At 45.2% G+C, this 21,890-nt stretch overlaps 1 protein-coding gene and 1 non-coding gene across 2 annotated transcripts in view; one reads left to right on the top strand and one right to left on the bottom strand.

Moving 5' to 3' along the window:
- The first annotated feature begins 9,946 nt into the window (after positions 1-9,946).
- On the top strand, positions 9,947-10,050 carry LOC130032188 (U6 spliceosomal RNA). Its single transcript, XR_008793748.1, has one exon. It is a non-coding gene; the product is annotated as a U6 spliceosomal RNA (small nuclear RNA).
- A 585-nt stretch (positions 10,051-10,635) lies between these two features.
- Positions 10,636-21,890, bottom strand: part of FHAD1 (forkhead associated phosphopeptide binding domain 1) — a 118,990-nt gene continuing 107,735 nt past the window's right edge. Inside the window, exons 31-33 of the mRNA XM_056122915.1 lie at positions 18,198-18,272; positions 15,555-15,608; positions 10,636-11,068 (exon numbers count right to left, since the gene is read on the bottom strand). Of these exons, the coding sequence (XP_055978890.1) occupies positions 10,955-11,068; positions 15,555-15,608; positions 18,198-18,272 (243 nt within the window). The 3' untranslated portion in view covers positions 10,636-10,954. The remainder of the gene's footprint in view (positions 11,069-15,554; positions 15,609-18,197; positions 18,273-21,890) is intronic.

Below are 21,890 nucleotides of genomic sequence, written 5' to 3'. Positions count from 1 at the left end.
CGCTGAGCAGGGCGGCATAAAAGGGCATGACAGAGGCAGCAGCTGCAGGAAACCAGCCTCTAGCTGGCGAGCTCTCTTTGGTTCTCTTGGATGATATCAATCTACTTGAAAACCAAGATCACTTTCAAATTAGTTGCAAATGTCCGACTGGGCAGTCTGGGGTGAGGAAAAAAAAACTAAGCATTTTTTTTTTTTTTGCTGCTATTAAATTCCAGACAATGAGTTTAATGGACAAGTTTAACACCATCAATAGAATAGTTTTAGCTCTGATTTAAACTCTCAGGCGGCTTGATAGATAGTTCAAAGGGCTAGAGTGTATGCAATTTCTTTCCTGGCACTGCCCGGTTCACTGAATACTGCTGGGTGTGGTTCTGGTGGCCCATGGCACTGTCAGGCCTCTTGAGCACTGGACAGTCTGACTCCCACAGCTGGGCCAAGCACTTCTTAGGAGTTAATCGGAGAGAGAAAGAGAGAGAGGGAGAGAGAGAGAGAAGGAGAGCAAGAGGAGAGAGAGGGTGAGAGAAGAAGAAGAGAGAAGAGATGAAGAGGGAGAAAAAAGAGAAAGAAGAGAGAGAAGAAGAGAAAGTGAAGAGAGGGAAGGAGATGGGAGAGAAAGAAGAGAAGAAGAGAGAGGGAAGAAGAGAGGGAGAGAAGAGAGACAAGGAGAGAGAGACAAGAGGGGGTAGAGGGAGAAGAGAGGGAGGGAGAGAAAAGGAGAGAGAGGGAAGAGAGGGAGAGAGAGAGGGAAGAATAGAGAGATGGAGAGTGTGAAGAGAGGAAGAGAGAGAAGGAGAGAGGGAGAGAGACAAGATGGAGGGAGAGAGGAGATAGAGGGAAGGAGAGAGGGAAAGAGAGAAAGAAGAGGGAGGGAGAGAGGAGGGGGAAAAAGAGGGAGAGGGAGAAGATGGAGAGAGAGAGAAGAAGAAAGAGGGAGAGAGGAGGAGAAAGAGGGAGAGAGGGAGAGAGAAGAGATAGAAGTTGATTCTGTGGCTAAAACGTCACTGGTGCTAGATCTGCAGTACCCTCCTAGACCCCTCCCAAAGATGGTAATAATATGTGTCAAGTGATTTCCACTTGATGCATAATCTTCTGTGAAACCATACAATCAAGAAATATTGTGTGCTGGACATCTGGCTCCAGTCCTAGAACTGTCCTTGTCCTGGGCAGTAAGCACTTGCTCATTTTTCCTGCTAAACCCTCCTCTGGCTGGACATCATCAATTTTTATACAACCCACTAGGAGCTTCTAATAAAATACCTCCCAGGGTACTGGAGAAAAAAGCATAGTGAGTAAGGTGCCCCCCTAAACAAGGCCGACTTGGTTCGATCCCCAGCATTCCATATGCCCTGTGCCTGGGCACAGCCAGGAGTGATCCCTGAGACTAGAGCCAAGAATAAGCCCGGAGTGCTGCTGAGTGTGACCCCAAATAAAAAAATTGAAAAATAAAATATCTTCCATTCCTCCTTCTCTGATATAACATTCTGGGGAGGACCCCGTCTGACTGGTTCCACTTTAAACTCAGTACTCAGCCTGGGGTGCTCTCTGCGGTACAAGCTGGGGACAGTGTTGTTGGAGATCATCCTCTGATTTGCCCTGCTGGGGGGCTGGGGACAGATTAGAACTTTTCTCAGCATCTCCTACAAAGTATCCAATGACCCACTTTTAGGTCCCTAGGTCACCGCCAAGAAAGAGAAGTGGCTAAAGTGACACCTCTATGTACCCACATGACTCCACACACAAGTTAACAGGAGCCCTTAAAAAACAAGTGTCTCAAGTGTCTGTGCCCTGTCATCTGTAGGACAGTTGTGGCAGATAGAGATGGGGACCAGTGACCTGCTGACCCTACACATCCGGGAGGCCCAGAGTTCATTTGAGAGGCTGGCCAGCAGACAAGGGAAGGGCTTACTGGAAGGTACAGATAAACAGCCCGTGTGACCTCAGAGGGCCACCGGAGGATCTGAGTGCTTGAAAGGGGCCTCGGAACAATGCAGAGAGAGGCCAAGTGAGCTGAATGAGAGGGCGAGATGTGCAGGCCAGAGATACCTGACCTACAGGATGAGCTGAAATAAGCAGGTGACTTAAGAGGGGGCACAGATACCAGGATGCCTAGTGGAAGGGGCGTGTCAGGAAGGTTGTGAACTTTCAACTAGGTCAGGTGGAAGGAAAGAAGGTTTCCAAGCTCCCTCTTGTCTAGATACTGGGTTCAGATGGGAGAGGGTGGGTTGGGGTGCCAGGGACGGGGCCAGCTCCAGTGAACTGGGGTGACTTTGGACAAGAGACTTTGCCTTTCTGATCTTTGTTGCAATGACTATATAATGGTGACAACTGCTAAAGTCCTTGAGAGGATTAAGTGAAAAATATTTATGTAGCTTACAACACATAGTCAATGCTCAAAATACTGTCAGGAATCCAGATGATGATAATCTGGTTTCCTGACATGCCTGCAGATCTCAGTAATCTAGTCTGGGAGAGATCTTAACACAGGAGGCAGCAAATCTGGCCCACTTATTTTGTAAATAAAGTTTTATTGGAACACAGCTCTGTTTACTCATTTGAGTATTACACTTCGAAAGCAGAGATGAGTGGTGAAACTGACCCCTTAGAAAAAAAGTTGATTGACCTGTGCTCACGGGGTAGTAGATAATCAACTGGTTCCTGGACTCCACCTAAGCAATATATTGGAGCATTTAAAAGCATGAATAAAGTTTGGGTGCTTGAGGATAGAGCTCAGTGGCAGAATACCTACCTTGCAGGTATAGAGCCTTCAAGCACTGTTGGGGTGGCCCTCAGTGGCCCCCCAGCACCACTGAATCTGAGCACTGCCCTGTCAGGCCAACGATTACTGTAAGTGACCCCAGCCTCCCAGTGCTGCTGGGTGTGAGCCCTATAAAAGCAAAGTATCACCCCTGGCAAGCACCACAACCTATTACCAAAGCAAAATATGTCTGACCAACCACACACAACAACAAAAAAGGGGAGGACGTAGAAGGAACAAAAAGAGTAGGAAGTCTAGGTTCTGACACTTGCTCTTTTTAATTTTTTTAAAATTTTATTGAATCACTGTGAGATATAGTTACAAGCTTTCATGTTTGAGTTACAATCACACAATGATCAAACACCCAATCCCTCCACCAGTGTACAATCCCCACCATCAATATCTTCAGCATAACCCCCCTTCCCACCCTCTACTGCCTCCATGGCAGACAATATTCCCCATAATCTCTACTTTTAGGCATTATGGTTTGCAATACAGACACTGAGAGGTTATCATGTTTGTTCCTTTATCTACTTTCAGCACACATCTCCCATCCCAACCGATTCCTCCAACTATCATTTTCTTAGTGATCCCTTCTCTATTCCAGCTGCCTTCTCCCCCCTGCTCATGCGGCAGGCTTCCAACTATGAAGCAATCTTGCTGGCCCTTGTATCTACTGTCCTTGTGTGTCAGTCTCATGTTATGTTATTTTATACTCCACAAATGAGAGCAATCCTTCTATATCTGTGGATGTGGGGAAAAGGGGATGCTCTTTCACTGTTGGTGGAAATGCCAAATGGTTCAGCCTTTCTGGAAAACAATATGAACAGTCCTTCAAAAACTAGAGGCTGAAGCGATAGCACAGCGAGTAGGATGTTTGCCTTGCACGCGGCCGACCCAGGTTCGATATCCAGCATCCCATCTGGCCCCCCGAACACCGCCAGGAGTGATTCCTGAGTGCAGAGCCAGGAAGCATCGCCGGGTGTGACCCAAAAAGAAAAACAAAACAAAACAAAAAACCCTAGAAATTGAGCTTTCATATGACCCCACAATACCACTTCTGGGAATATATCCCAAAGGTGCAAAAAAGCACAGTAGAAATGACATCGGTACCTATATGTTCATTGCAGCACTGTTCACAAATAGCCAAAATATGGAAATAACCCAAGTGCCTGAGAACAGATGACTGGTTAAAGAAAACTTTGGTCCCTCTACACAATGGAATACTATGCAGCTGTTAGGAGAGATGAAGTTATGAAATTTGCTTATAAGTGGATAGACAATGTAGAGAGGGACAGATATAGACTGACACTCGCTCTTGGGAGAGTTACTTACCTACTTGAGACTGTTCTCCCAGGTAAATCCCATGGGACTAAGGAAATATCTGGTGGGGCTCAGCACACAGTGTCTTATGGTTGGCAAGGACTCCATAAACAGTAGTGATGATTTTCAGCCATTCAACTTCAACCACTGAAAGTCCCAGAGAGTCCCAGGAGAAGGCCAGGGTGACTACAAAGCACAGCAAAAGTCCCACAGCCAACCAAAGAGAAGGAGGTGCCTGTCCCAGGAGCACTGTACCAGGAAATATGTACAGTAACCTGGATGAGTGCAGTGCTGTTCAGGAAGGCAAGCAGATCAGGACATGAAAAGAAGGGGATCAAAGGTCAAGGGCCCCAAGTCTCAATAATACCACTACCGAGCATAACAGTTACCCAGAGGCTTGTTGACTGAATGAATGAAGACGCGTTGTTCAGCTGTTGAAAATGCTGTCTCAGTCAAAGGGCACCTGGATCTCCGTGGGGATAAGAACACCCTTCGCCAGAAGCTTTCCACACTGCCAATCTTTCAGGGTCTTAGGAAGGAAAATCCTGGGGGAGAAGAGGAAACTCAACCCGAGAAGTCTGTTCCTGCTTCCCTGCTGCAGGACAGAAGCATCGTGATGGATTCCTGGGGAACAGATGGGCAGAGAAAAATGTTTAAAAACAAAAGCAGGCACATAAGGTCATGAATTGGCCCAAAATAACTTGGGACACTGAGCAGACGGATGCAAATGGCACATCTTGATGGAAACGAGGCCAAGCTGATAAGCTGAAATTGTCTACCCTGACTGGGTGCCCGACCTCCTGCCGCAGGAGGTCTGGGCCTCCCCAAAGAGAAACAAATTACCCTGAGGAGGTTTGGGGGGTTTCCTTTCCTCAGGAGTGTGTTGCTTTTGTTCCTAGGACCCTAAAAAAATTGGAAATGAGTCTCTGGAATGCAGCTCCGGGAGCTGGTTTTTTTCCACAGTCAGTCAGGACTGTGGTTTCCACAACAGCAGGCAGTGGGGGCTCTGCCAAGTTACTGGAGAAAAGGGGTACCTTCTCTCCAAAGTCACGAATCCAAGACTCCTCCAGCAAGAATCCACGAACAAGGTAGTTAGGCAAATAACAAGGAAGTTATTTGTCTTCACTTCCTGGTGGGGGAACCAGCTGATGATGGCTTGTTGGGGTGGGAGTGGGGGGTGGGCTTCAATAACTTGTACTTTGATACCACCCCAGCAGAAGCAGTACCAGTAACTTCTTGGAACTACCAGTGGGGACATTCAGCAGAGTGTTTTGATCAAGGGCATTCGGTGGCAAGGAACAGAAATGTAAAACCCAATGAGGCAAAGGAGACCATCGTTGGGGAAGAAAAGTTGTTTCTGATCCTCTCAGTGCTCAGCTTTGCTTCCCTTGTTCCTCTACTCTCATTCCTTTCAGCAAAATCCTTCCTCACACAAGTTAGTCACAGGAGGTTCTGTTGTTTGTAACTGGAGACTCGGTCTAAGCCACAACGGGCTCAGTTTCTGGGACTGTCCCTCCTGAGGATGGAAACGAGGATGCGGAAAGTCATCAGGAAGCAAGGCACGCTCTCCTCCTTTTCTGTGAGTTGGAATGCATTCAGCTGGAAACAACAGAAGACTGGAGCGGGGACGATAGTGAAAAATGGAACCCATCACAGACTGACTCTGGCCTCGTGACAGGCTTTGTCTGACAGGTTATAAATGAACACAAGGCAGATAGAGTTTGTTCTTCCGCATTTGCTATCTCATGCTGTACTCTGGAACCTGGGCCGAACTATCTTTGAATAGGATAGATCCAGCTCACTGGGTGATAAGAAACTGGGCCAAACAAGGTACGAACCATCCCCACTGAGGCCTCTCCAGACCAGGCCTTTTCATACTCAAGGCCACTGATGTAGCACTGTAGCACTGTCCTCCCATTGTTCATTGATTTGCTTGAGCGGGCCTAGTAACGTCTTCATTGTGAGACTTGTTACTGTGTTTGGCATATCAAATACATCACAGGGAGCTTTCCACACTTTGCTATGCGGGCAAAATACTCTTGGTAGCTTGCCGGGCTCTCTGAGAGGGGCGGAGGAATCGAACCCAGTTCCACCGGGCTGGTGGTTTGCAAGGCAAACACCCTACCGCTGTGCTACTGATAATTTGCATTAAATAAGCTTTTGCTGTGGGGAACTGTTTCATGCTATTTCCTTGGTCTCCATGCTCTAAATCAGTGATATCCTCCCCTGGGGATTGGTATGATTCTGGGGACTGTAGACCTTGGGTATAATTGGGGAATGGTGGTGTACTGAGTAAGAAGGGACAGTAAGCCAATGAAGTTTGGGAACCTCTGTGCTAGATAATAGAAGCAACCTATAAATGTGAGAAGCTGTGCTCAGACATTGCCAAATATCTCCATGAAGATAAAAAAAATGCCTTCACCTGAGATCCAAGGCCACAGCAGGCCTGCCAATGACCAGGCATGTACATATGCCCATCCTAGACCATCCAGCCCCAGCCACACCAGCTCAGACCAGTACAAGTATCTGGCTTTACCCGTGGGATGATGAGAAATAACTTGTCACTCTCATTCAGTTTTGAGTGGCTTGATCCACAGCACAAACTGGTACACTTGACTAGGGGGAGATTACACAGGTTGGGATTTATTTATCTTACACAAGCAGTACAGAGATAATATAAGCAAGGTACAGAACTCAGGGACGCTGCCAAGTACCCAACTCAGGGTCTTCTTGTTTTTCCATTTCCTTGTCCTCACAGGTGGGTTTTAACTTCTTGCTTGTTGCCTGATGATCCCCAAGGTGGCTGCCCCAGTCCCAAGTCTGAGCTCCATGACAGAAAAACAAGATGAGGCAAAAAGGATAAACAGCAAAAGCTAACTCCCGGTGAAGATTTCTATTTTATTTCAGAAGGGAAACTCCTGTCAGGGATCTTCACTTACATGTGACTGGATTAGACCAAAGAATATGGTCAGATATAGCTGCAAGAGAGGCTGGGCAATCAAGGCAGTTCAGCTTCTGCCTATGTGGTAGAAAGATGTGATAAATATATAGGGAGTTGTAAGCTCTGTCCCAGTAATTGATGAATTCTCTGAGAATTTCATGTTTTCATGTCTTTTTCTCATTGCCTGTCCCTCCCAGCCTTCTATTTTTGAAGACAAGCTTTTTTTTCCCAAACACAAGGCGGGAAGCAGCTATGTCATCCCTGGAGCAGGATCAAGATTCAGTTCTAGTGCTACTAATGATGTGTGTGACATCCCGGAGTCCCACTGCTAGATATCAAGATGAAAATGCTGATTGGAATTAGAAGAAAAGCATGATTGGTCTGGGACGGGTGGGGTGTCCATCAATCAGTCAATCATCTGTAGTTAAGAGAGCAGAGTTAGGGAGGGCAAACCTGATAGGAGGGATGTATTTCTGGGGGGGAGGGGAAGGGAAGGGAATGCTGGGGAGGTTCCCCTTCCCCAACAAATACCTAGTTAAAGAAGTGAAGAAATTGATATCTTGAATTGTAAGATCGATGTGATGAAAATTATGTCCCCTGAAAGTCCTAAAACAGAGTAGTATGACATAAACAACAAATTGAACTCACAAAACTGCAGACAGATATGTTCAACAAGTGTATTTTCCCACACAATTTGGCTACTGTATGTGAATCTTCTACTTGAACTGCTGCTGCCTACGAGGTGTCCTCAGGTGCTGGAGAAGACAATGCTGTTTTGGGCTTTTGGGATACGGTTCAGCATAAGTAATAATGGCTCCTTGTGGAAATTTTCTAGAATTTCCAAGAATTTTTTTTCTGTTTTGTACTATTTTGGGGGCATACACAGCTGTGCTTAGGAGCTATGCTCTGTGCTCTGGGGTGACTTCCTGCAGTGCTCAAGGGACCATGTGGTGCCAGGGATTACAAACAAACTTCCTGCATGCATGTGTTCATTAGCCCATTGAACTCTCTCTCTCTCTCTAGGCCTTTCAAGAGTTTTCTTGAGGGTTGGGGTGACTTTGGTCCACACTTGACTGTGGTCAGAGCTTAGTCAGGGCTTGGTGCTCAGGGATCACTCTTTATTTTTTTTTCTTTTTGGGTCACACCCGGTGATGCATAGGGGTTATTCCTGGCTCATGCACTCAGGAATTACTCCTGAAGGTGCTCGGGGGACCATATGGGATGCAGGGAATCGAACCCGGGTCGGCTGCATGCAAGGCAAAGACCCTACCCGCTGTGCTATCACTCCAGCCCCCCCCCCCCTTTTTTTTAATTGAATCACTGTGAGAAACGGTTACAAAGTTTTCATGTTTGAGTTGCAGTCATACAATGATCGAACACTCATCCCCGTGCACACTTTCCACCACCAATGTCCCCAGTATCCCACACCCCCCCCCCCCCCAATTCCCAAACTTCCCCCTGCCTCTATGGCAGATAATTTCCCTCATACTCTCTTTTTACTTTTGGGCATTATGGTTTGCAATATAGATACTGAAAGGCTATCGTGTTTGGTCCTTTATCTACTTTCAGCATACATCTCCCATCCCAAACGATTCCTCCAACCATCATTAATTTAGTAATCCCTTCTCTATTCCAGTTGCCTTCTCCTCCAGCTCATGAGGCAGACTTCCAGCTATAGAGCAATATTCCTGGCCCTTGTGTCAGTCTCATATTATGTTATTTTATATTCCACAAATGAGTTCAGTCATCCTATGTTTGTCCCTCTCTTTCTGACTCATTTCACTTAGTAAGAAAGTGACCATGCACTTACAAGCAATTTTTATGACTTTATCTTTCCTAACAGCTGCATAGTATTCCATTGTGTAGATGTACCAAAGTTTCTTTAACCATTCATCTGTTCTCAGGCACTCGGTTTTTTTCCCAGATTCTGGCTATTATGAACAGTGCTGCAATGAATATGCAGGTGCAGATGTCATTTCTACTGTGCTTTTTTGCACCCTTGGGATATATTCCCAGACGTGGTATTGCAGGGTCATATGGAAGCTCAATTTCTAGCTTTTGAAGGAATGCCCATGTTGATTTACAAAAGGGCTGGATCAGTCAACATTCCCACCAACAATGAAAGAGTCCCTTTCTCCCCACATCCGTGCCAGCATGGGTTGTTCTTGTTCTTTTTGATGTGTGCCAGTTTCTGTGGTATGAGATGATATCTCATGGTTGTTTTGATCTGCATCTCTGTGATGATTAGTGATGTAGAGCATTTTTTCACGTGCCTTTTGGGAGTCTGTTTTTCTTTTCTTAGGGAGCTTCTGCTCATTTCTTCTCCCCATTTTTTGATGGGGTTGGAGGTTTTTTTTTCTTGTACAATTCTACTAGATCACTCAGACCAGGGTCTGCCACACCCAAACAAGTGCCTTAACACATGTACTGTCTCTCAGGCCCCTCAAGAGTATATCTAAGATCAGGTAATACCTTATCCTTTGACTTTTGGGCCTAACTTCTGTAAGAAGTACTTTCGGTGGAATATTACACTAAGAATATCACATTAGAAAATAAATGCTTATTAATCCTTCACCTCCTTTTCCTCCTCCTCCTCCTCCTCCCCATCCTTTTTTTCCCCTTTTGGGCCACATCTGGTGGTGCTCCTGACTCTGTCAGGGATGACTTCTGGAGGAGCTTGGGGGACCAATGAGGTGCCAGGTTTTGAACCCGAGTCAGCTGCACACAAGGCAAGTGCCTTACTCACTGTACTCTCTTTCCCGTTTATTGGTAGTTTCAATCAGAATAAAGAATACATTTGGTTTTAGAATTTCAAAAATATTTTATTGTGGTTTTTAAAGATAAAAATAAATGATAGTCATGACTTCTAGCTCTTTCTCTCCTCCCCCTTACCCCCTCCAGGGTATTGTCATGAAAAGGCAGTGAGTGCTCATTTTGGCTGGACATAAGCTGCAATTGGACAATACAGAGGAGATTAGCATAGCTCCTGCATGAGGATGATATAGACATTTACAAAGTGTTCTATATTTTTTTCATATTATAAAAGAAGGCAGTGAGAGGAAGAATGGGTGGAGAGAGGGCAGGGAACAACACAAAGAAGTAGAGAGCAAGAAAAATTAGTCCCTCTTCAAACACCATGAAAAAAGGGCTGTGTCCAGTCAGGCAGTGGGAGTTCTTTGTTGACTGATTATTTAGCCAGGATCTTGGCCTTGAACTCCTTGAACATCGGGCTACCTTGGAATCACAGAATGAACAGTGTGAGGAGTTAGAGACTGGGGTGATAGACCCAAGCCTTGGAGTCTAAACATTAATCTGTGTAACTTTTAGATAGCACCCACCAACCTCCTCCATAAAATGGGGAATATGATATGATATAATATGATATGATATGATTTAACTCCATAGAAACCTGAGAGAGTTCGATGAGACTCTTTTTGAAAACTGCAAGAGTGCCATATAAACATTATTACAGAAGCAATAAAATGAATTGGTGTTCTAAATTTATTATCATAAACTCAAGATATAAATACATCATGGTCCCCCGCAAGCCCTGAGGTTATTTATGGTTCTGTTCTACAACTCTGGTCCGAACCTTGAGTTTGTCTGAACTGTGGATTTCTTGAGAGCCCCTTGGAGGTATGGCGTTTGGGAACATCAAAGGTAGCAACACTCGATGACATCTATCAGGCCTAGAAGTTTCAAACTTATGTCCTTTATACATATAGTTTAAAGTATGTAGACATTTGTAGGTATTGAAATAAAAAGGAAGCCTTTTCCTTTTATACCTCCACAACAAAGCATTATTCAAGATTCTGTCCTAGAGACAAGCACACAAGCATAATACTTTTTTAGAGTCCAACGCAAGCGTCTTAGTATTTTGACACAGAAGAGTCACAATGACACATGGAGGATCATGCAAGGCCTGGATGGTAATTCTAGCTCCTTTCATCTGCCCTTGAAGACACAATGCTCTGAGTAGACTGGCTGGATGTTCCTTTCTTCAGCATCTCTCTTTCCTGCTCCTTTGTGATGACTTTTTTAGCGCCAGCCTTCAAAGAGCAAGAGATACAAACATCAAACTCTACTTGCAGTGAGGGCCCCAAATGTTCTATGCAAACCTGGTTGTTTCACACAAAAGAGTTTGTTTTACTCACACCCCATGCTTCTGGCTGGACTGCCCTACTAAATATTCTGAATTTTCTAGAATGGAAAGCTGCATTTGTGGCTGCATGACATCTCTAAACTCTATAGTTACAACATCCCGGTAGAAGCACACCAGATTTGATGGGAATGGAACATAGAAGCCAATTAATCTTGACTAATGAAAACACAGAATGTTTAACTAGCAACAACAGCTTAGTAAACTCTCAGACAGGACTTAATATTCTCAATGTGACATACAAAAGTTTCCACAAATTTTCTTTCACTAAAGTATTTTTTGATCATTCCACTAGACAAGGAACATAAATTATTGTGGACCTGCTATGGGGGCAGGCTTGAGGGATAGTTGGAAAATGGAGATAATGTTGGAGGGAAGGAGACAGAAGGGTAGGGGGATTGGTGTTGGAGTACTGAATACCTGTAACAAATTATCATGAACAACTTTGTAAACCACGGTGTTTAAATAAGGTGAAAGAAAAAAGTGTTTCAACATATCCCCCATAGGAGCAAAAAAGAAGAAAGTCTACCATGATCAATCTATCCCCCAAAACATTATTATTGTCTTGATGTACATCCTTGGTCTACACAGATAATATTTCCCTTTGAACACTACTGTGGTTTGACAATGAGGCATTTCCAAGAATGGGTACCGTTACTGTGTTGCAGCTTCTTCCTACAGAGCTGTTACTGAGTTAAATACATCTTATATCTTTGTTGTCTTAGGAGAGAAAGAGGAGAATATTTATGGAGGTCAGTCTGATCATTTTCTGAGCACTGTCCCTATCACTTCTGCCTGTACACATGTGTGTTCCTACTCCTGGCTTAGGATGGACAGGACACTTGGCAGAGACTGAATGTTTTAGAGGTCCACTCCCAGGATTTGGGGTTATGGGCTCTAGATGTTGCTAGTTACTTGGGCTTATCCTTTAACTGGTGTGTGTCTGGGACTATAAAGTCATTCTTTCCTGTTATATGAGAGAGGAGAGTTAAAATCAACACAGAGAGATACACAATGAGGAGACAAGGTAGGTGTGTGTGTGTGTGTGTGTGTGTGTGTGTGTGTGTGTGTGTGTGTTCTGATGACTTACCAGTTCTCTTCTGAGGTCAAACTCTACTTCAGCCCTTATTTTATTTATTTTTTTTAAATCATGATTTAAAATTTTTTCTCACCATGACCCCAGATCTTGGGGTTCAAGGTTACGATAACCTAAGTGTGTGTATGTGTAACACTGGGATTGAGCACCCAGCCTCATGCTAGCCCTGGGTACTTTCTAGCCACTGAACCATCTTCTAGGCTCTTTGTCCTGGGGATCCCAAACAGTAGAGCTGTCAGGATCAAGTCAGCCAGTTCAGGAGGAGATTGAAATTGGAAGCCAGAGTCTGTTAAGAATTAGGAGTCCAGAGATAGGATGATTTGAGTGTATGAGACAAGCCATTTGCCTTGCATGTGGCTGACCTGGTTTAGTCTCCCTGGAACTTCAGATGGTCCCCTGAACCCTGCCAGGGGTAACTCCTGAACACAGAATGAGGAATAGCCCTTAAAAAAAGAGGTCCCTATGGCTGGAGAGATAATACAGGGGTAACGGATCATACGCCCTGGTACCACTCTATACCCTAAGCAGTACAACCACAACTGCAGGCCCTTCGCCAGGAGGCTCACCCCACCGACTCCCAACCCAATGAAGAAGAAGCGGAAGCCCCTGATCCCAAGGACCCCTGTGGCCACAGGTCTTCCAGAAGCCTGGGCTGGGAAACATTACAAATGAACAAGCTTCAGTCCACTTTCTGGAGTGACTAGGGAGGTACAGCAGACAACAGCGATGGCTCATCTGGGAAGAGGAAGAAGATGGAGAAAGTGAGATGTGAAGATGTAAATATGGGCAGGAAGGAAGTAGTGGTGGTGGTGGGGGATGGGATCTGGCAGGTACCATCCTGAACCTCCAAACACACCATTTCAGCTTACCTGTTGGCAGCCCTGTGCCACACCCTTAAAATGAACCGGCAGGGGAAGGGAACAGGTCATTTGAACAGCAACACCCAAATACACCCAGATTGTAAATGTGGGAATTAGCTCTGGAGACAAGGGAGTGAATGTTTCAGGTAATTGCAAGTTGATGACTCTGGAAAGCCCCAATGCTTCCCGCCCCCCCGCCCCCCCCAGCACAGGTCTGAAATATCCTCTTTGGAAAGCCTCTCCCAGTCCTGGGACTGGAGGTGCGGGGAGGGGGGGGGCGGGGAAGGAGTGTCTCAAATATGTCCTGAGCTAAGTCCTCTGGTCTTTGTCTTCAAAACACTTGCACAAGGAAATTATTTAATCATTACTTATATTCACATTTTCTTTTCTTTTAATGACCCAAGAATGTAAACCAGAAAGCAGAATGTTTGGGGTTTCTTCATGGATCTAATCCAATGTTTCTCCACCTTTTAATTGATTATCACCTCATCATAAGGCACTTTCAATCTTTTGTCCTGATGCCCACACCTCCAAGGATGTTGGAGAGAGCACTGTATGTGCAGCTGTACTTTCTGGGTCAAAAAAAGAATGGCAGTCTTTTCTGGGGTGATACTGTCCCTACTGAGATTTTGTGACTGAAACTCTACACATAGATGGTGCCTGTTACCCGTAGACTCTGAATAAAATATTAGTTAAGTGAATGAAGGTCAGAGTCTATTTTGTGTGGCTGAGCACAGTCTGTGGCCTCAGCTAGGTACTCAGTGCATTCTTACTAAGTAGAAGCATTTCCTTTCAGCATATAACCAGCAGACAAATAAAGAAGACTGTTTGCTTCAGTGGGAAACAGAAAGTTGACGATTGGCATTTAGAAGACATAAAACAAAACTGCATGTTTGTTATTATTTTTTTTTTAAAGGAAAGGAGATGCCGTGATGCCCTCGGGAAGCTGCCTGGGAATGAGATCAGGGAAGATGGAAAGAACAGATTTTACCAGTTTGTCGTTTCCTCAGCAGGTACGGTATTTTCCTTGCACGCGATTGACCCGGGTTCGATTCCTCTGTACCTCTTGGAGAGCCCGGCAAGCTACAGAGAGTATCCTGCCCACATGGCAGAGCCTGGCAAGCTCCCCGTGGCATATTTGATATGCCAAAAAAGAGTAACAAGTCTCACAATGGAGACGATACTGGTGCCCACTCGAGCAAATCGATGAACAACAGGAGGACAGTGCTACAGTGCTTTTCCTCATGAGGGGATCACACCATTGCCATCATCAAAGGACTCCAAGCCCACTACAGAGGAAGGAGCCCTCACACTCTCCTGGGCAAGGAAACTGGGACAAACCTTTTTGGATGGAAAAGCTCCTAGATACCAAACCTTCAAGCTCTGGCTGGTAACATATACTGGAAACTCACTCTTTGCTCTGAGTTGAATCACCACCATCTGTCTCCATTCTGTTAAGGCAAGAGGTACCCACAATTCCAGGGAGCTTCTCCCTTCAGAGAACCACATGACCTAACAACCTCCTGGATCCATCCCCATCTTTCCCTTGTCCTATTAAGTGGTCCTCAGACGACACCTAGAGTAGGGCAGTTCTGGCTGGTATTTATGTTCAAAGAAAAGATAAGTCTCCCATGAATTCCCATTTCAGGGTGGAAAAGGCCTCTCCACCTCAGGATCTGTTCTCTTAACATCCTACTGGGTATTAACCACCTGACTTTAGAACAAAGGCATCAGTTAAAAAGAGTTCTCTCGTTTTCCACAAATATACCTTGGATGTATTGATTTTTTTCCCCCAATGATAATTTTCTTGCAAAATGATGGCGAACTTTTTCTTAAACTCATATATATCACCTCTCTTATTCAACCCAAATGTGTCTGGCTTGCAAGCTTCCTGAAAGCGAGTGAGAGCGAGCGTGAGAGAGAGCTCACCTCTACGTTGTGCCAAGTGAGAACGGAGGGTGGGACTCTACCCGTTCCAGGGCTGACTTGTGAATGTCAGGGTTTCAACATGCTTAAGACACCACAGTCTAGATTCTCAACTCTTAAAGACATATTCTAGAGGAGGCTTTTTTGAAAGCTCACCTAAATTGATCAGGCTTCTTACTTGAAGGATTCATCCAGAAAGATGCCCCCTGACCCCCACCTCCAGAATCAGACGTACATTGAATTTTGGCTCTTCTACTTAGCTGTGGGGTTCTGGACAACTGAAAGCTTCCAAGCCTCAGACACCTTGTTTGTTAACTAGGGATATGAACAAGATCCACCTTGTTGTGTTGCGAGGGTCAAACCAACCAACTCATGCAGAAGGTTAGCTTTGTGCCTGGCACCGATCTAATGCTCAGGACATAACTGATGTGGTACATTGCCCATGGGTTTCCTGCTGACCTCCTATTCTCTTCTCTCTGCTTTTTCTGGCTCACCTGGATTTTTGAGCTCAGTGTCTTGTTCTTCGCCATCTCTACAACAATTCGTCTCTTTAATACAGAAAGAATATTATAAAATTTAGTTTATGTTCTTCTTTGCCTTTTCGATGAGATAAAATGGATTTCCCCCAATTTTCAGATGCAGCCCATTTCTAATAGCTTTTGGGTCTTCCTAGGGGGCGGGGGGCTGTGAGAATGTGGATCTGCTGAAGAAGGAATGGTTTTTGGGCAATTGCACCTTGTCCTGCAGAGCCTCTTGGGGGGGGTCTCTGTATCAGATTCTAGGGGAGTCAGAGAGGAGGAGGTTGGTCAGCTGAGGGCCCTGCAGGGAACACTGTACTCTTCTTGAGGAACAAATATGCATTAGGCGGAAGCAAATCTGCCCCGGGCAGTGTAAGAGACTCTATAGGTCCAGGGTGAGTCTGTGTAAACATCCCAAAGGCCCAGGCAGGACTAAGGTTATGGAGACTAATCTCCTGGTCTGAGAACTATGGGGCCTATTTGGATCACACAGCCAGTATCAGTGCAAACCTGAAGTTTTCTGTAACCCTGGGATTGAGGGAGCTGAGGCCTCCCCCTAGATGGACACTCTGACTATAGTCTCAGGAAGGGAACATTACCAGAGTCCCCTTAGCATCCTCTTGGGTCACCAGCCTGAAGCCCAGAAGGGCCGGGGAAATAACAAAAGTGGGTGAAAAGAGTATGGGGGGCAGCAAACACACAGGTCTAGTGATTCTAAGAGCCCCAGAGGGACAGCTTCTGAGATTACAGTCCCAGTGTCTCCAACTCCCTCAAATTTACCAGAGAAGTCTCAATCTAGAATATTCCATGAAAGTTTTCTATCTATAAATTCCACTTAAAAAAAACCACAAACCAATGAAATACATGTGTGGGCTGTCTGTGATATCTGCTTTAGAACCTTTCCCTGTGGCATCAAGTTGATGCTCAGTGTAGGTGTTGACAGATACACCAGATAAAACAGAGGGGGCCCAGTTAACTGGAATTTCAGAATAACATTTAATAAATTTTTAGTGTGTATCTCATGCAACATTTGGGATAATAGTGGACTAGATAATTGTTTGCTATTTATCTGAAATGCAAACTTAACATATTGCTTTCAACCTTCACTCTATCAACCCTATTGGGCAGTGTCAAGACTCATAGAGTAAATGAGTTAGGTGCCTTTTGAGAGAGAGGTACAGGTGGTTATAAATCCCTTCCATTCTCAAAAGAGGAAGCTGACTCTAGACTGAGTGTGCAGGAAGACATATGGATCTGTATTTAATAAACAGCTGCACTCTCAGTATTGAGAGATGTGACACCCTTCTAGGGAACCCAAAGATTCCAGGGAATTACAGCCTGAACACTGCTCAAAAATATATTTTGTGATGAATTCCATCAGTGGACAGCTGAGCAACTGCACAACTGCTTTTCTCCAACTTTTCTGAGCTCAATAGGATGTGATGACACTGGTCTGTCTTAAGAGCTGTTCTCTACCCAAGAATAGCTGAGAGCAACACCAGGAGAATTACTCCATAACTTAGAGGCCAGCTGGGTATTCTAGGGGAAAGGACAATTCAGATAGAAAGGGGAACACCAAGTGGAGGGTGTTTGGAAGATCCTCCCAGGAGGGGAGATGCAGGTTGAAAGTAGACTGGACTGAACATGTTCGCCACTCAATGCCTCTTTGGCTGATCACAACACCCAGGAGGAGAGAGAAAACAAAAGGGAATGCCCTGCCACAGTGGCAGGGGGGGATGGGGGGATGGGAGGATGGGGGGGGGGGGAGGGATATTATCCTGGTGGTGGAAAATGGGCACTGGTGGAGGGATGGGTATTTGATCGTGGTATGACCGAGATCCAAGCACAAAAATTTGTAAATCTACAACTGTACCTCATGGTGTTTCACTAATAAAAAAAAAAAAAAAGAGCTGTTCTCAGACATGGCCTAACCAACTTCCCACTGCTATTCTTAGGGATGCTGTTTCTAAGACATCAACAATGTCTCCTTTAAGGAGAAAATCCAGTATCATCTTTGGCCTATGAATACTTTTCAGTCTCACTTTCATCACATCTTTTGGATACCATAAATTCTGGACCAAACTGGGATCTCCACTTCCCACTGGCTATCAGGAAGTTTTGATCCAAGTAACTTCTCCTTCCTTAGCAGGTGAGAAGGCTCTTACAAATGACACTTTCATCCTTATTAAGCTCCATTTTGTATCCACTTCTCCTTTTCCCATTCCTTATTTTATTCTTAGGGAACTGGTTCCTGAACTCCCCACTTCCTTTTTTCCTTTTCTTATGACCTTTTTCCAAGTCCCCCAGTTATTTGGGGCTTGGGATGGTTGCCCTTCCTCCTCCTTTCTCCCCTCCTCCCACCATTACACTTTCTCCCTCTCCTGCCTCTGTCTGTTTCCTCTTGCAAGATACTGGGGTGGATGCTTGCTGGTCTTTTGTTCAGATTGCAGATAAGGAAGTGGGGTGGGGTAGGGTGAGGGAAGTCTGAGGGTATGCTGTGTATTATTGATACTGGTCCTGGGGCAGCAGACAAAGGTATTTACACCCTACAAGTTCTTATCCTTGGAATTTATTGTTTCTATGTTGGGTCCAGCTGCAAGACCAGGGACCCCTTCATACCTGTCTCATTTTCTCTTTGTGGAAACAGCTGCAAAATGCTGATTCTTTCCTTTGTTCTCCATCCTCTAAACGTTCCTGAGTAGAAATAGTAGGTGAGCAAGAATGTTTAGAGCCCTACCAGTTCCACTCTGGGACAAATCTCTAGTCTCTAGGAGACTAACTGGCTTTCATTGGAACTGGGGGGTAGGAGATGGAACAGGGGCTAAGTGAGAGTCCTTCTCTTTTGCCACCTTCCACTGTATCCGGCCTGACCCTAAATCACATTTTACTTCCTTTTCTGTGCATAGGCTGGAGGGTACCACCTCCCCAAGACCACCCTTTCTTAGTCTCACCGTATACAACATTGACTAATTTCAACTCATTCCTCAAGAACAGACAGAATGGAAAGGAGACTAGGAGCTTGAGGTTACCTGGAGCCAAGAACAGCCTGGAAAATAGCAAGTCGAATACAGTGACAGTAAGGATGCTGGTGTAAGAGTATTCACATGTTGAGAGAGATCCTTTGCACTGAGGCTTGCCTACATGTACTTGCCTATGCCAATGCTACCAGTCAGGTGCCATTTTTTATTCTCGTCTTACAGGCAACTGTGTAAACTAGGCCTGGGGGTCCTGAAACCCCTCAGCAAAGCTGTGTCCCCCCACCTCCCTGACCTCGAAGCTTGGATTTGATTGGCTGGTGGCCGGAAGCAGACAAACTATTTCACAGTTTTTCACAACTGAAGCTGGACTGAGGGGACCAAGAAAAGGCTCCTCAAAGGGCGATTTCTGTACACGTCAATGTTTCCTAGTGAAAACCCCAGCCTGAAGACACACACAAACCACACTCTGCTCTCCAACACCCACCAACACACAAAATCATACACACCATACACACACACACACACACACACACACACACACACACACACACACACACCCCTAGGCCTTTTCTTGGCTGTAGCCCTGTCTGTATTCACCACACAGAAGAGGGTTGCAGGAAAAAAGAAAAGAAACGTGGCTGGCTGGCGTTGGGTGGACAGAAAAGCGTGCCAGTGCCTGTCTCTCTGTGTAGGTCGGCTGGCAGGAAGCACTTTGAAAGCCATGAGAAAACAGCCACCAGCAGCCATGAGTTGCCTTCTCTCTCCCCCACAGTAACTGCGCTTGCTCTATGCCATGCACCACAGATGTGATGTCATTTACCCTTCCCACTGGCACCAAGGAGCTGGGCATGTTCCTGCTTTGGGTGGCTGTTGAGGATCCAGAACAGATAGAGGTCAAGTCACTTAGGGTCAGGGGTTGGGGCTTGATTGCAATTTGTTTGATGCCAAGGTCTGTCTCTGAGCTCTGGGAAGACATGGTGGCCTCACCTAACAAAGTGAGAAGTGGACTGGACTGAGCACAATGGGGACACAGTCATGATCATTTGTCACCAAGCAAGAGGGCCAGGGACTCACAGCATCACATATCCATGAGACGGGTGGTTCTCCTGGTCATAGGGTTCTCCTGGAATGCCCCATACTTTAAAATCCAGCACATTTTTTGTTAAATGAACTTTATTCGTGTACCGGATTTTTAAAAGTATATATAAATCTTTCCCATGATATAAACTAAACATCTGCAATTCTGCAAATATTCCATATGTAATGATGCCATCAAGTGAGATAGGAGTGTAAGAGAAGAAGGAGGGAGCCATTAAAAAGAGAACATTAGGTTGAGACAAAGAAATCTAGACCTAGACTGTCTGAAAAGTTAATTGTTCAACTTGATAATGTGATCAGGGCCAGAAATCGATTCTTTCAACCTGTTTTTCTTATTCTTAACATCCAGGCTTAACCAATGTTCAGACAGGAACTGACACCTATTCTATTCACTTGAAACATGTTAGTAAAACAATTGCCCCAACTTCCTCCTTTCGACCTTTGCTAAGTGAGTCAAAGCTTCCGCTGTAACATCCCCCAGAGAGTCAGGACCTAATATTATTTTGACTATGGAAAGCAGGTCTTTGGGGGCACTGAAGGTTTTTGTTCTCATTTGGATTGTGGCGTACAAATTGGAGCAAAGTAGAGTCTAAATAAACTGACTCTATAACCCCCCAACCCCCCAAAAAGAATCCAGCACATTTTAATAGCCAGGGGTTGTAAGGAAGTATGACTTTTATTTCTGGAAAGTTCCACTTGATGAAACGACATTAGAACACTACAACTACAAACTACATTTGTTTGGAGGGGGGTGGTAGTTCTGAAGTTCAAGGTGAATAATTTCATCTCCAAATGCTTCAGCCATCTCATCTTTACGACATTTCATATGGGGTGGGGGAGAGAGAGGGAGAGAAGCATCTCTGGGAAAATAGGTGTAAAGCTTAGAAAAAGGAAGTCTTCCAAATTCTGAAAAGGGCAACATTCTCCTTGGAAAGAACTGATGTCAAGACAGATGTATGCAAGCAAGTTCCCTATGACCAGTGAAACTGTAAAACTGACCGTCTTCTCCTCTGCCCCCATGACAAACAGGTATTTCTGACAACATGAATGGCAAATTGACCCAAGGTCAATGGAGAACAGGATGAGTGGGGGAGGACCTGGAGAGGGAGGTGCAGAAAGGGGTAGGTGGGCTGGGAAGGGCTGAGTCTGGGTGGGAAGCCTGTGCTGCTGAGCAGCCAGGTAACATGACCTTTGTCAACCTCAGTTTCCCCATCTCTTACATGGGCCCAACCCAGATCTCTAGAGGGTTTTGGAAAAAAGATAAACCCTGTATAGCGCACAGCCAATATTGTCGCTTGGATAGCATTCACTAAATAACACATTCATGCAGAGTGATCGTAACTGTAGTAGTCCTGAGACTGTCCCTGAATTGTGAATCCTGTGCATTGCAAAGCTCCCAGATCTAGTTCTCTTGGGGACCCGGATACAGGTTCAACTTGGCCATTTTGACTCCCCCATGAAAGGGTGTCTAGTGCCAAACAGACTGGCACAGTCCCTGCATTGTGTGAGAATGAGGCATCCCATGAATAATGCATATAAAGCCTGATTTATGTAAATCCTCAGGTTTCTTGCTCTTTGTGCCAGCATAGGATGACAATGGCCTTTTGGGGAAACTTTGCTGTCTCATTTTGTGGCCTGGTGTCTCTGCTTTGAGGTCTGGCCTGCCAAGCCTTGGGTACGGGTGGGATGCATCTCAGAAAGGGGTGACTGCTCTTAATGGTACGTCAAAAGAAACATCAGAGCTCTGTCACTGACCCAGCTCTGCCTGGCCTTGCTTGGTGGCTGTAACTGCCCTCCCCTTAAGGCAACTCCAGGGCATGTGCAGACAGAGGCCTGTGATGTTTAATTCAGGGCAGGGAATTCAAGAAACACCGCATTTGGGGCTCCCTCAGAGCAGAATGACCACTTTCCCATCAGAGCTACAAGCTAGGGAAGTCTGTTATCTCAAAAGGGAGGTTTGCAGGATGGAGGGCAGACTTCTGAAGAACTCATCTAGGACACCATTCTCCAAGCCTCTGTGGTTTGACTTTAGAGACTGTGCAGTCTGATAAAGCCTGATTTATGTAAATCCTCAGGTTTACATACAAACACACAAACACAAATATATACTAGCAAACACACCCAACACATATGTGTGCATAGTTACGTATGAAAGACCACCAGAAACATGTATACCCTATAGGTACACACATGCAAACATACATGCACAAATACACAAGCCATAAAACAGTAAAAG

This window comes from Sorex fumeus, unplaced genomic scaffold (assembly GCF_029834395.1).
Source record: "Sorex fumeus unplaced genomic scaffold, SorFum_2.1 ptg000047l, whole genome shotgun sequence".
NCBI lineage: Eukaryota > Metazoa > Chordata > Mammalia > Eulipotyphla > Soricidae > Sorex > Sorex fumeus.
The sequence above is the reverse complement of the archived record's forward strand: the minus strand, read 5'-3'. Positions and strand labels throughout refer to the sequence as shown.